Here is a 15,662-nt window from a genome sequence, read left to right as displayed (position 1 = left end):
TCTCCACTTTTCCACCTTTTTTTCCTCTCTCGAACTCTGTTCCACTGTCTCCCTGTCTCCTTTCTTTCAGTCCACGCGCAAGAATGAGAAGAGAATTCACACGCAACTACACTTATACAATCGAAACGACTTTTCCCACTCCGCTGAACAACCGGCCGATCGTATTTTCAGATAATATAGCGAGCAGTTCTTTCTTTCGGGAATGCATTCACGAGGACAAGGAAGTAATGAGAAATCGATGTGTAATGAGTTTATGTGTAACGTTCAATTGAGGATTGTATGTAATTGTATATATATAAGTACAATGCAGTTCGTGAGTTAAGATACATTCTCCTTTTTCTACCATGAGAGAAAAATAAATTATTCTAGTTAATAAAAAAAAATAGTGCGTGTATGTCGTCCCCTCGCCATCATCTTTCCATATTAATTATAATATCTTTCCAGCATGTTAATTATTTTTACGTAAAGAAAATGTATAAGATCTTTCAGCTGAAATATCAAATGAGTCGTGAAAAAGTACGCTGGTAAAACATTCTCTGCACAGAATACTGTTTTATGATACAATAACTCTGTTATTTTATTTGTGTTTCATGTATCTCTTCTTACTGTTTAAAAAATCATTTCTTTCTCTAAGAACCTAGAACTTGCAACATGAACTAAGAATTTTTATAGTATATTTCATCATAAGTTTTTCATCGTAACATGATTTGAATTACATAGAGAAATTGCATTAGCCAAGCGCTTTTTATATAAAGAAAAATCATTTTGAGGGAAAGAAAAGTGAATGTGTCTTTTCTAAAGGGATTTATTCCAGTTCAATTACTACGGAGAACAATTTTTGAAAATGATGCGACAGGCATCAATAGCGACCAACTCGCGATTAGATAATCTTCGGTCGCTCTGGCGCAAAGAATTAATACTATACAGAGATAACATTAGCGAGAGTAACGCTGGCAATGACGACAATCGCTTTTCGCTTCAGATATATCCGACTAGTGGCACGAGGAACGGAATGAACGAGACCATTAATCGATTAATTAAGTAATTACACGAATACGCGTTTGTGCCGCTTCAATATGCTAATAAACTAAGTATAGGCTCTCCTGAATAAATCAAATAGGGAATAGTGAGAGAGGCAATCGGAGCCACGCGCGGTAATTATTGCGCAATCAATATATAGTCAATAAGATAAAATATATTAGTCAATACATATTCGGACGTTTCGACACTTTCTTGGTGTCACCTTCAGCGTGTAAACAAAATTAATATACATGAAAATTACAAACGATATAAGATTAACGGTCAAAGGCGATAAAATGATATACTCGATCGGTCGACAAGCGCAGTCAAATCAATAAAATAATAAAAACCATACGAATGTTCGGTAGTCTGTCAGGCTGTGGATATGCCAGTGTGCAATTGCTCCGAATCGATCACATCTTCGACGCTCTCCCAGGTTGGAAGACCAGGAAGAAAGGAGAGATTCAAATTCGATGAAATTGTCCTTTCTAAAGCGTAAATCGGAGTCGCAATATATTATTAAAAAACGTAATGTATCGGTATTAAAATCTACGGGATTACAATTCCAATTTCTTACTTACTAGTAAGTATAAGTTTTATTTTATTTTATTGACTATATATTGATTGCGCAATAATTACCGCGCGTGGCTCCGATTGCCTCTCTCACTATTCCCTGTTTGCTTTAATATGCATTAACATCATCTAATTTACGATGCGCTACGGTCGTCGGTAAAGTTACTTATATTTAGGACAGGTATGTACATATGATCCACTTAAGGTGCATAAATATTACATTGCGCAAAGCCCATTTATGTATATAAGTATAATACCACATACACACACGGAAAGAATTGATGCCATTGAATAGCGCCATAATTCTGTCCATCGCGAATCGATATTCCGACAAGCGAAACTGTCGCTGCGTCACGAAATCTCGTATATACGTTTCCCTTCTGCTGTCATTTTATCGCCGTTTTGCGCATTTTATCGGCACGGCCAACGCGGTCGTATCATAATTCGATAAGCTAGCTGGCAACAAGAATTATCTTTATCGCTTATTGCTTATCTGTCCCATTCACAATTATTAGTCTACTAGAATAGTTTATTTAGAATATTCTGAACGTCACTAATCAGCTTTAATTGGCCTTTCCGGAATTTTCACTATATGTAAAGTAACACAAGGGACTATTTAGTCAATCGTAGTTAACTAAAGTTAAATAAAGTTATCTTAGAAGGGAGCAAAAAATCTACTGGACTAGATTCAATATCCTTAAGACTTTTTAAGTGATCGATATCGGTGACAGAATCGTAGATATAGGACACTTCTGTCCTTCTATCTCCGTGTCAACACCATAGACTGTTCCAATAATCATATCAACGATAATAATTACATACGCCATTACGTTTACACTCTAACAATCTTCAATATCTAAAACAATCAACCCCATTACGTGACTTACACGACGTCAAAATATCGATCACGATATTTCTGCGCTTTGACGTTAATTATTTTTAAGGAAAGTAAATTATTTAGAGGTCGATGTCGAAAATAAATCGATTTTTCACGTAGACGCGCATTTCTTCCATAGACAAATCTTTTACGACGCAAAAGTATATTTCAATTTTATCTCGGCATGATCATCCCTCGGCCTGAATTTCGCCATCGCCGATAAAGGGGTGTCGGTAAAACGTACACGGCACAGATATCCCAAGAGCAAGGGGTGCATTCGTGCCAGCAGTTAGGTGGGCCTGAGGGCGCCGACCATGTCGCCCAACAGTCGCTCCACGCTGACATCGCCGACCGTCGGCTTGAACAGCAGCTCGTGCAGGGTAGCACGGCAGAGTGCACGCGCCGGTGGTAAAAGCAGCAGCAATCGACCCACCCTACGCGCATCCCTCTCGCAGAACACCGCTACCGTTTGCTCCTGCAAGGCCGCCACTCGTCCCGGCTCACAGAGATTTCGCGACTCTATGATCGGAAAATATGTCAAAGAAAGTTAAAACGTCAAAAAAATTGTGAAATAGATGAAGCAAAAGTCGCTTTTTGCCAAGCTTTTCATGAAAGCAAGCAGAATTTATATGAAAAACGACAAGCAACTGAACAACTACGCGATCGATGAGAATTATAAAATTCGAGAACATTAGTGATACAAATATGACGTTGCAATATACGTAGAGTTATGCCTGAAAATTCAGATGAATAAAGCAAGGAAAAAAGAAAGGAAGGAATCGTTTAAAAGGAAGAGATCGAAAGCTTTGATCTAACTTGCTCACCCGCCTTAAAGAGGACTATGGCCTTCAAGCAGGCGTACTCCGAATGATCCACCCTCAACGCGGCGCACTTTGCTAAGAGTTCCCTCAGCCTCCTCGCTTTATCAAGGAGAACTTCCCTCCGCTCTATCGGCAGATCCACGGGCACCAGGGTGGTCTCATCCACGGGAAAGTTCCACTGCGCGGCTGTCAGCACGAACAACTCGCTCCAAGACTCCTCCAGAAGGATAGTTTGGTCTCTGTAAGGAAGCTTGCAAGAAAGGACAACAGCATGATTATCTTTTTTTAACTTTTGCGAGTACGAAGGGCTATTTTGCGATCTCAACTCAAATTCTATTTAATTTTGTACAAATTTTCATTGTACGTGTTATTTTAATTATATCTGTTCTATTTTACCTTTACGATAGGAATATCGTTAAGTTGGTTTAACGGAAGACTTGATTAGAGCTTACTTGCAGAAAGGAATGTATACTTCTCGCCCATCGCACGGCGAAGAAAAGTAACTTCGCCGCGAACTCGTAGATATTTTCGGTCGGCAGGAGAGATAAGCTGTGCATGGCGTATTCCGATGAGACGGAAGTGATAACCGGCGGCGCTAAGCGAGTGCTCATTAGTTCCTCTACAACAAATAGACAATCTGCTTGAATCTCCTACTACATGCGCGGTAAAAAGAAATACTAATTTTACGTTCCGAGATCGCGACTTGAGAGCCACAAATCAACAGCGAACCTCTAAATTATTTATCACAACTAATTTATACCTTTCGATTCGATTCTGACATCGACAGTTGCCGCTTCCTCGGAGCTGGTAACTTCGTCTTCCTTGGCGGTGGTCATAGACAAAGATTCCGGAGACGGTCGTGGCAGAAAATGCGCTGCCAAGACAACATACAATATTTTATCGCGGAAAGAATAAATATCGACTCATTGATCTTTATATCTATTGCTTACCGATGGACGGGGTGAATGTTGGTACCGTGGGTTTGAAGGGGAACAATGCGGGATATAGAAGTGGATGGTAGGTGCTGCTTGCAGGATGATAGACGTTAGGGATGCCCGTGTAAAGCCCCGAAGAAGTTCTCCTCGCCGCTGCAACAAGAGAAGACGTGCTCCTCGGTGCTCTCTCGTGTTGTACAGCTAAAAACGACGACGTCGTTAAAATTCCGTCTCTAATCGGAAATTTCTGTACCATCATATATTTGGATATTTTATAATCGCGTTATATTAGTTAAATTATTTTTAATTCAGTTTAATGAACAGTATATGCTCATTAAGTTCTCTTTTAAATATTTAATAAAGTAATAATTATTATTATATTAATTTAAGATTAATAGATAATAATTATAACTCGGTAGAATTAAAATAGATAATAATTACGACTCCATACAATTGCGTGTTCGTTTTCGCATCACGAGGGAGGAAGAAAGAGGCGCGAGGAGTGCAGCGGCCCTTTAATGGCACCCTCCCGCCTCTCTCCTCGCTAATTGATATCTCAGCAATCAAGTGTTTGGATTATCGCTCGACGCATAAGGGGGCCGGAGGTGTTTACAAAAGCTGTGAACGCCAGGCTGCTTCTGACACCGCTCGCCACCGGATCCTACCATTCGGTAAGCAGAGGTATAGAGTTTCATGTGGATGTGTGGGATGTGAGATGGCAAAGTGTGGACACTTCGCTTTTTCCAGGCAGTCTCCCTTCCGCCGCGCCGCCCGCGCCGCGCCGGGCCGAGCGCGTCACCGTGCATTGTAATATTCAACTCGCAGCACTTTGCGGATATATTCTATTCTACGGAGCGCATCTAAAAGCTCCGCGTTGTGTTGGAACGCAGCTTTTGCGTATCAATACGGAATATGAGGCTTATCCTGCACGTAGAGCGGAATAGAGCATTCCTAATATCTACACGAATAATAAAATTTATTTCAATTGTCTTGTCTTGTTGAACAGATTGAAGAACGTCGTTTTTAAGGAGATAATTAATAAATGTTTTATTTCTTCATCTTCGACGGAGATTCCTTCGTCGTTTTTCTTATACGCAATATCAAATTGACGAGTATCTTATTTAGCATATTTCCGATATTAGCAACTTAGAAATTGTGATTTACCCGCGAAGACTTGTAAGTCGTTTCGAAAATAACATGAGAAAATACGCGGTGATTTCGCGCTGCAATCAAACGCTGAAACACTTTGAGAAGTTAAAACTCGATCTGTCAGGTGCCAGGAAGTTCTGCGACTGTCAGAAAATAGAATATACATCTCTCGCTTAGCCACACTCCTATAGCTGGATATTTCCGTGCAAACATGTCGAGTGCCGCTCGGTGGCCTTAACAATCGGGAGATATATCACAATGTACATTTCTTTCGTTTCTTTAACAAACGAGGTGTCGATGGACAAACGAAACGCGCATTGTTATTAGAAGCGGATTTAGGCACAACGGTCAAGCGCTCGGGACTGGAATATTTTAGAATCCGTCGCGATATTACAGAGCTGACAATGAGATGATAGTGTTAGATATATGTTGACGCACGGGGATGATCTCTGCAATTGCCCCGCGAACATAAATGACCGATAACTTCGGAACTCTATTAATCGCCGACAGAACGTACCGTCTCGCTTCATGTTGACCTGAAGACACTTCGTGAAACGGCAGGCCTGGCACTGGTTGCGCCGCGATACATCCACGATGCAGCGCCCGTTCTCCTTACACACGTAATCCAGATTCCTGCGCACACGCAATTTCAAAGGCTTCCTTTTACCAGCCGCTAAGAGAAATCTCCCCGGGGGAAAGAAAGACAGCGCGGCGCACAATTACAACAAAAATAAACGGCAGAGCAATTAACAAATCTGTAGGATGAGATCACTTGCAGGGTATTGTTTATAATCAGGCGAGAAGTCAATTACCTCGCGTACCTGCGGATAGACCGCTTGAAGAAACCCCGACACCCGTCGCAACTCGGCACGCCGTAATGCTTCCCAGAGGCCTTGTCCCCGCAGACTTTACACAGCGTTTCCCCGCGTCCGTTTTCCTCCATGTCCGACGAACCTGTTTGCAATAAAAAGTCGACTTCTTGGAAGACATAGATACGTTTGACGCTTAATTCTAAATTATGAAGTAGAACATTTCACATATATTTTACACTTTACAGGAATCAAAGACGACTCGCTGTATATAGTTAATCTAGTTTTTAGAAAGGATCAACGAAGTAGAAGAACATCAGGTATAACATTAAATGAGTACAATATGTTTTAGCAGCCGAGAGAAAAATTAAAGAAAAACAAAGACAAGTCCGCAAGACGCGTCCGTCATATCTTGTGGCTCGAGATGTATAGTTCAGGGAGGATCGAACAAGGTTGCTGAAATGCGAAAGCGGAACGCCAAGAGTCGTTGGAGAGTCATAATATCTCGCGCTAAAATGCCGCCGCGAGAAACCTACAAGGGCACGAGATATTTCCCCCTCAAGAGTGCCGGGCTTTAAAGTGACGAACGGTAATACGTCGCAGGCAATGTCGCTATGAGTCACTGACGCAACTACGAGCGTCTCTGCATTATGCATGCGCTATACAAGGAGAAATGCATACGCGAAGGAGGGCCAGCGCTTCTGTTCATTATCCGCCATGAGATTTCCTTGCGCGATTTCCTTCGCTGTAAATACGCTGTTATTTACCAAGGGCCTTGGTATACAGAAAAATTTAAGCAGTAAAACGTTAGCAGTAAGAAAATCAATAGTTTGGATATGCTACCGCTTACGTTATGCCTCAAGTTCTTGACTGTGATTTGCTTACTGCTCAAGTTTTACTGCTTAAATTTTCTTGTGTGCGGTGGCCCTAACTTCGGGCTTCTCCGAGGGGGGAGGGGAGATACACAGTAAAAAATTTTGTGTCAATGGAAGTCCACTCTCAATTTTGTGTTAAAATAACTCATTTATCGTGTTATTTTTTACATTTAGAAATGTTATAAATGTCGATATAACATTTCTAAATGTCAAAAATAACACGATAAATGAGTTATTTTAACACAAAATTGAGAGTGGACTTCCATTGACACAAAATTTTTTACTGTGTACACGCCACTTTGCATACCACACGATGTAATGCGACAGCGAAGATCGCTAAACATCGCTCGCGACATCGTCGATTCCGCATCGCTCTCCGATTGCGGCCACCTCGATGCGAATAACATCGCGGAGAAGAACCGACGATTTTTCGCGCGATCGATCATCGCGCGGGTTGTCTCGACGCTATTTTAACGAGTCGTGCAATCTCCGTTCCGTGTAAAATCGACAACCCCGATTTAATGGCATAAGCACGATCGAAAACGCAACGTGCTGCAAGCACGAAATTTCTAATATTTTATTTAAACAAACGTACGCGAGTTCGACAAGCACGATGTTGCGTGATTTAAGTATTAGAAATTGCAGTCGATGAAAAGATTTTTCTGGATGTTAACGAACGAGTTGGATGTGCTTTTCATTAATTTGAATCTGCTTCCAGTTGTACATTAAACTCGTGAAAGAAAGACGCGAGAGACTGGAATGCAAAATGGAGCGACGCGACAGGACGAGATTTCCGTTTATGCGCGATGGCCACCTTCGCGGAACGCGGCGTAATGGCCGGGACGAAATCGACAACCGAGCGAGTCGCATGTGTCTCCGGTCACAAAGTCGAGGAGCCAGGAGGTCGCGTGTCTTCCGAGCGATCCATCGACGGGCGGCGAACCCTCTTTCTCCCGTGACTTTGCGTCCCCTCGCAGGCCCTCAGGGCTACCGCCTCTCGCCTGCCCTCCCACAATCGCCCTCCGCCGCGCCGCCCGTCACGGACCCGATAGGCGCCCGGGCCACCTGGCCGTTTCCCAGGCTCAATAATGCAGCGCGCCCGACGTGGAGAGCATCGCCCAGGCGGCGGTGAACCACCATCGGCCCCCGGTCGGTCGCTGCCGCCGCCGCCGCTACCGCCGCCGGCTGGAGGAGTCCTTGGCGGGATGATGCTACAATTTCACCGCACCCTCACGCCCACGAGACCAGGTCTTACACGTAACCACCAGCTCTCGCTCGCTCCTTTTCCCTCTCTTTTTTCTCGGCTCGGGTTGTAGGGCTGACTTCTTGATAGCCTGCCCTTCGCCGCGCCAAACAGAACCCTCTCACGCGAGCGCTTTAGCCTGTCATAACATTTTTATTGTCCGATGACCGCCGTCTTCCGCGACAGCAACCCATGACGGTCAATCTGACTCTCTCTCAGTTGGGGAAAATTTTGTTACGAACGGGTGGTTGGATTTTCGAACAGTTTCGTATGAGAAGCAACCTTACAGAGAATTATACACAAGCTATATACTAAAGAATTAATTAATTCGATCTGAGGGAGAGATTCCTTTCTCTGCATTATATCTCCTGCAGCATTTAAAATGGGACAAAAAGTCGCTAAATCGGAAAAAGATAATTAAAGCTAGAGTAATGCGACAATCAACCATGCCAAAAAAGAGAAACGACTACGGAGGAACAAAAGTCATTGTTTTCTTTTTTCTTCGCCCACCCCCGTGATGTCGCCTCGGCATATTGTAGCCACGCACAGTATGTCGGTGTGCAATTACACGGGGCGTATTATTTAACCCTGTTTGCACGAACGCGTGTCGCGTCGCTCGTGCACGCACGTAACATATGTCACGTTGCGCCAAGAGTCGCAACGGGGGTGAATCGGACACAGTCAGATTTTCCGCCCTTTCTAAAAACGCGCAGACCGCGCCGAACGAAAGGGAGATTGCGAAGTCGCGAAAAGGTTTAAACAAGAAATATGGAGTATTTCAGTACCTTTTTTTTATAATTTTGATACCATGAAAGTAGCTTATTATACTTTAAAGAGAATTTAAAAATCTTTATTTCAATATTGACATTTTAAATCTTCTACATACAAATATCATATTTTATTTCATAACTTTCATCTCTCGACAATTAAGCATGAATTAAAAATCTCGCTGAGAGTTCTTTTGGAAAATAATAATAAATGAATACATGTAGCTTCTTGAATACAAAAAATTAAAGAGATCTCGCTCCTCCATTTAATTCGAAAACAAGAATTTTGCTTTAACAAAATCTTAAACTTTTAGAATTGCAAGTGTCACAGAGATACTTGAGGGAACTTCAAGCGACTGTTGAAAAGCCGTGATGAAGAACGTTTTCTCGTATGTATCAACGGTGTGTTGCACCCGGGGAGACAATTTAGCGCACGCCCATCGATCACGCAAAGTTCGACAAGCGCGGCGCAGTTTGCGCTTGCAAACACTCGTCTAATGTCGATCCGATGACTTTTCGATAGTTCTCGACGGCGCGACGCGCTGCAAGGTGTCGACGGCATGCAAATTTTTTTCCGCGTCACGTCACATGCGTCCTTTCGCATAAAAAATGCTGATCGATCGCCAACCGCGCAATCTGTAGCGAAAATAGTCTCGTGTCATTTTTGGGCGCAGCTGCGAACGATACTCGCAAAATAGCTTCATACATCGAGTTGCGATTTAAATAATGTGATAGATCTCTAAAACAATTAGAATGAACAATAATTTTTACGAAATAATGGAAGACAATAATATATCTGATAATAATAATCTGAAATAAATAAAATAATTAATTATTTTTACGAATTTATTGCGTCTATAAATAATAATTTAATAAGAAGCTTCTTGATATTTTATTTCAGCAATTTGTCATGTTATTCAAATCCATCGAGAATTTTTTTGATGTACAAAAAAGATGTCCAGAGATACGTAATACTCGCCATTGATATAATAATGAAGCAATAATGAAGTTACCTCAAAGGGTTTAGTTTCTACCCGAGATCTGCAACTCGCGAATACGCGCATGGAAATATCTTTCCTCTCTTTTCCATATATTATTCTTTAATATACCGAAGCTATATTTAACATCGCGTGCACGTAAGTACGGACGGATAAGAATTTTCGTCTTTACTTTAACTCTTTATTTGTCATAAGTTTCCGCCGTCGAGAAATCAGAATTAACTGGTGTCGCTCCCCCTCGATTAACTTCCTAATTTGATTAGCTCCGTTACGAATGCACGTCACGTTATTCACGTATATTATCGGAACAAAGAGGGTTCATTGAGAAAAAAAGCACGTGGTGTCAGGAGTCCTCCGTTCCGCCACCGTGACGCGTATCGCGAGATTGCTGAGTAAGTTTCACCTGGATCTTTTTTTCTAACTCCCTTCTATGACGTGACTTTCTTTCAGACAGTGAAAGATTTTTAATTAGCCCCCAATCCCTATTTATTTCTCATCAGAGTGATAGCATTCTCATTTAGCATCTCTACGATTTATTTCCCATATTAGAACCACAAGTCTAGACTTTAATCCAATTACTACACATTCGCGTAATTGTAAAGAGAAGTTCTACAATCTTTGAAAAGTTATATAACTTGCGGTTCATACATATACATTGTCGAACATCGAACATCGCACGAATAAAGGCTTGAACCGGCTGTTCAAGGTTTTCCCTTTTTCGTACGCCCACGAGAACTACGCGGCGATTAATTTTTGATGATCCGCTTCTACGTAAGCATGGTCGTTACGTCGAGTCACCTGACGTGACTTTGTTGTACCTGAGGGTCGCAGTACAATTAACGATACGTGAGTAATAATTGATCCTACAGAAGAATGGCATATGTGGCATAATAGATCGTAACAGGTAAACCTCCCATTAGAGACAATTAATTATAATAATTAGCGAGTATCGATTACTTGTAAGCGAATCGTGTAAATGTCTGCACTGAAATTATGTTGAAAACGAGATGTGTAATTAAAAGTTTTTGATAAAGATACAATACCAGATTGTTTCGCTCTTATTTATCTAAATTTAAACCAAAAATTTAAACAAAATAATATAAAATTAATCTCGTTGTATGCAATGCAATGTAAGGAGATTGATGGATCAACAAATACGAGCAAAAAAAGGTGTTATATTAATTTATAATTTATTCTCAGCTATATTATAAAGGTTTGAAGTTGCGATGTTTAAATAAGATGTTGGAAAGTACGTAAAGTATACTTATATGTTAAGTATATGTTAAGTATACTTTACAAATTTTCTAACACCTTATTTAAATCACAACATCTAACCTTTCTAACATAGTTTATTATTTGAAATAGATTATATTTATCCTTTTGACATGTATTTTGTTAAATGCGAAGTAAACTGTTTAATATAATATAATAAATAATTTAAAAAGCTTCGTTCTTTCTATTGCACTCAAAAAGTTTCCTTTTATAACATTCTCTATGACTTTTGCAGTGAATTAAGTGTATAGCAAAATGCATCGTTATCCAATTATTTATAACACTTAGCGTATATCGACAAGCACGCCGTTTCGAATAACATCGTCTGGATTTACGAAATGTTTGGACAGTCGAGTACCGGAACCACGAGGTTTCCGGCGATTACCGAAGTTAATGACGGGAGCTGCGTGCCTTTTTTTTTACCCGATCCTAATTTTCGATTAGCCGCGGCACGATCGGTTCCAGCCACGCGCACGTGCACGCTTCGCACGGCTTGACAGTGATTGCGTGACACGCTCGACTTATACATTGTACACGACACCCGCGTCGTGGCTGTCCAGTAATGGCAGATCTATAAGGCATCGTGATACAATTTCTTTTTTAATAAATTTCGTAGAGAGAAATTAAATAGCCTTTTTGTCTCCGCTGATATTTAAAGCTAAAAAATCGATGGAAAAGAATAACAGCATCTAGAACGTTGCATCCGCTTGCAGTTACGTAACGATCGTGCGAAGCAACGCAATGTACGGGCTTAGAGGGGGTGTATACTATTCATATTATATTTTAATAGAGCATATGCGTACAAAGTATGTACCTGTGAAGCCAACAATGGAACGCACCCATTCGCGACGACGTACAGCCGCGTCGAAAGAAATAACCTGTGAAATAATATCGCGTGCGGAATCGATATGTATTTATTACATATATTAATAACATTCACGCGCACGGCTGCTCCCGGATACGCGTATTAAAAACTCCAACAATTTGCGCGTATAACGGACATGGGAAGGTGTGAATTGATATCGCGTGCGAGACCGGTACATGTTTTATGTAACAGTTTATTAACAGTATCCGTGCGCTATACCGCATCCAGATATCGAAGACCGGACGAGAGTTTCGCCCTCTCTTTCTCTCTCCTCCTCGCGTATTAACGTTTGCCTTCTCTTGACATATGCGTCGGCCTCGACGTAATGACGGGCATTGCGGCACGATAATTGCACGCGCGACCACCGGAAAAGCGGGTTTACAGGTGCGTGTACTCACGGGTGACCGGCGGTAAGCGACGTGCCACGTGTCGCCCGTTAATCGCACCGCCGCGCCGACGAGAACGCGCTGATTCCGCCGAGGGAGTCCAAGGGAGCTCGATGACGATTAAATCAGCGATGTTCGCGCGGACCAGTTATTTCGTCACGTTTCTTCCTTTCTTTCTTTCTTTTTTCCTTTCACGCGTGTTTTCCTTCTCCGAAGCGAGAAGTCCGTGTATAAAAGCACCCTTATAGTCATGACCATAGCGCTTGTTTTTAACTCGACTTTAAGCATGCTGCATGCATGATACTCGCGCATTTACATCGAAAAAATATAATAAAATCGGTAAATGTAATACTTAACAATACGATAATCTGCAGAAAATTTAATAGCCATTAGTGTAGTGAAGATAAAAGCAGTTACGAGTTTTGAGAATTTTATTTTAGAAGGATGGGTATCTCGATAACAGAGCTAATAATGCTAATAAATGTTATAAATATATAATAAATGTTTTAAAATTGTATGTTTAAGAATAATACCGTTCGCGAAAGAACTTAGGTGACGCAGAACGAAATTTTAAAAAGTATCGGATTTTGTACAAAATAACAAACAACACAAATAAATAAAGAAAATAATGTATAATTGAAAACAAACAATATGCTCCATTTTAATGAGTTTCCAATGTTATGCAAATCGCGAATTTACTGACTTTCTGAGCTGAATTTGCAAAGACAAAGATCTTTGGTTTAATGCCAGTCAATCACGAATAGAATTTGACAAATAGAAAAAAGGCGATATTTATGAAACGGTATTATTATACATATCCATGACTTGAATAGTATGTCGCAATGCAAAAGAAATACATCGCATTATATTGCTGTATTATAGTGCGTATTGTTGGCAAGGAATACCGTTTTCTTATGTATTATCTTATATGTATTATCAATAACATTATTATCAAAGTAATTACTTACTTGTATTGGATCCCTGCAAGTTCTGCAACAAACTCTCTCTGTTTCCTCTCTGTTCACTGCGATCTGTTAAATCTTCAGCCGAATTTGGCGATCGTCGCAAATGATACATAGATATTCTAAAGCCCCAATTTAGATTAGTGTATCGTACTTATCCAGTTTTTTAGTTTGTTTGATATGTGACATTTCGTATAAGGTTAGCAGCAAGATATCTCGAAAAATTCGCGTCAAACTTCATTAACGTGTGTTCTCCAGAAAATACAAAGTATCTCTTATTTTATATAATATATTTAATTCTATTTTAATATTTAAGAAATAATTTTTTAAATACTTTTAATTTTTTAAAATCCCTTACCGAAGTAGTTATTATAATACTTAAAAGTTTCCAGCAATCTTAGGATCCGAGTCAATCGCCTTAGAACTTTCTATTATCTAAATCGGAGTTTGCACCGGCACGTGGTCAGACTCGCGCCATGATAACAGCAGATATCCCCCCAGAATTCGCGTAACAATTCACAAGACGCGGAATAAAGCCGCGCACAATACAGCCGCGAGATGTACCCCTCCGAATTCCATGTCGATTGTTGCCGACTGTCCCGATCAGAATCGTGGAAAACCTTGTCGATCTCTCTTCGCGATGATCGCTTCTTGTCGGCAAGTAAAACGCGTCGAACTCGCGTACGCACGTGCGATTTGTATAACTCGTAATTTTTGCCCGTCGCGATCTGGCCGCGGCTCGCGGCGGTGGCGCAGAGAAGGGTGTCAGCCAGCGTGAATTATCATCCCCCGGGGGCTCGCGCGGCTGGGCGGACGAGCTGTCCGTCGACGCGAGAACACGTGCGCGAGACGTCGACCGGCGACGACGATTGGCCGACAGGCGGAGCCCCAGATCTCGCGATCCTCGTAGGGGTTGAACGAGCACAACCCCTCGACTAAGCAGCGAGGAATATCCTCTCTTCCACCCTGTTGTAAACGGCGGTGAGTGAGTCGGAGCGCGAAAGTCAATTCCCGCGCGCGGCTCTTACCGCCTCTCCCTCCGGCTAATCGCGAAGAACCACCGGCGGCGTTATCGAGCGAACCGCGAGAGGGGTGTGAGGGAAAGCGAGAGAGAGAGACCCCCTCTTTGATTGTGTGGAAAGGAAATTTATTTTATACTTGGTCAAACCCTTTTCAGCATTCAATGATAAAACGTAATGAAAAAGAGGAAAAAAGAAGCAAAAATGAGTGAGAATGTAAGAAAGACTAAAACATGTGTAAACTTAATATTGATAAATTAATGAACAATTGTGTTGTATTGTATAAACGAATTAAAGATTTGAAGATTTTTCATTAATAAAATATTGTAGATCCAAGGTTTAAAAAATATTGTGCATTAAACTCTAGAAATAAAATTTAGAACCGTAAATTTTATTTTTATAGAATTTTTAGGTATAACAAATCTATTTTTGTGAATTATAAAAACATTTAAAATTGAACTTCAAAAATGAAATTAAATTTTTGTTAAGAAAGCATCACCTTCGAATGACAATCCTGAAGCATTCTGCATATTTTTAAATAGATTTTCATTTCAAACATTATTCGAATCTTACCCTACGATCACGCTGCGTAGTTTCTAGATCGATTTACATAGATCGACTTCGGCAATGATTGATCCTTAAATAAAGATCTGACAGGCCTCGTTGGAATACATTCCTGTTACCGTACTCTGGGAGTGACTGTGACATCTGGTAGTTTCTCACGGCGCTGCGACGTTACGGTTACGCAAGACAGGCGTAATGGTATACACTATTATGAATATTTCATTTATTATTTCCCTGGAAATCAATGATCGCCATCTCGAGAGTATACGTGTATACGATCAGGCCATCGTTTTATCCATTAGATATTTTATGTACGACGTATGGAACTCGCGAGATTGATCAGCACAGAAGTAAGCCTGAAGAAAAAAAAGTTTGTTTGTTCAAAAATATTTTTAAAGATTAACAAGAGACAGGAATTTATTTTGAAATGTATAACATATATAAATTAAAATTTGATATCTTGACAAACTTGAAATTCATTTCTTCTAGAAAAAAACATTCTATAATCTATATAATTTTTTAAAAAT

The 15,662-nt window shown here is 40.8% G+C and overlaps 1 protein-coding gene across 1 annotated transcript; it reads right to left on the bottom strand.

Moving 5' to 3' along the window:
* Nucleotides 1-789: 789 nt before the first annotated feature.
* LOC139785183 (nuclear receptor subfamily 2 group E member 1) lies at nt 790-13,900 on the bottom strand. Its single transcript, XM_071724344.1, has 8 exons — nt 13,559-13,900; nt 6,188-6,329; nt 5,893-6,008; nt 4,242-4,427; nt 4,052-4,165; nt 3,744-3,910; nt 3,295-3,541; nt 790-2,989 (listed from the first exon to the last, which is right to left on the bottom strand). The coding sequence occupies exons 1-8, from the start codon at nt 13,665-13,667 to the stop codon at nt 2,760-2,762; spliced, it is 1,311 nt and encodes a 436-aa protein (XP_071580445.1). The 5' UTR covers nt 13,668-13,900; the 3' UTR covers nt 790-2,759.
* Between the last annotated feature and the right edge of the window lie 1,762 nt (nt 13,901-15,662).

This window comes from Temnothorax nylanderi, unplaced genomic scaffold (genome assembly GCF_030848795.1).
Source record: "Temnothorax nylanderi isolate EJ_2023f unplaced genomic scaffold, tnyl_v1.0 TNYL_tig0008_pilon, whole genome shotgun sequence".
Taxonomy (NCBI): Eukaryota; Metazoa; Arthropoda; class Insecta; order Hymenoptera; family Formicidae; genus Temnothorax; species Temnothorax nylanderi.
The sequence above is the reverse complement of the archived record's forward strand: the minus strand, read 5'-3'. Positions and strand labels throughout refer to the sequence as shown.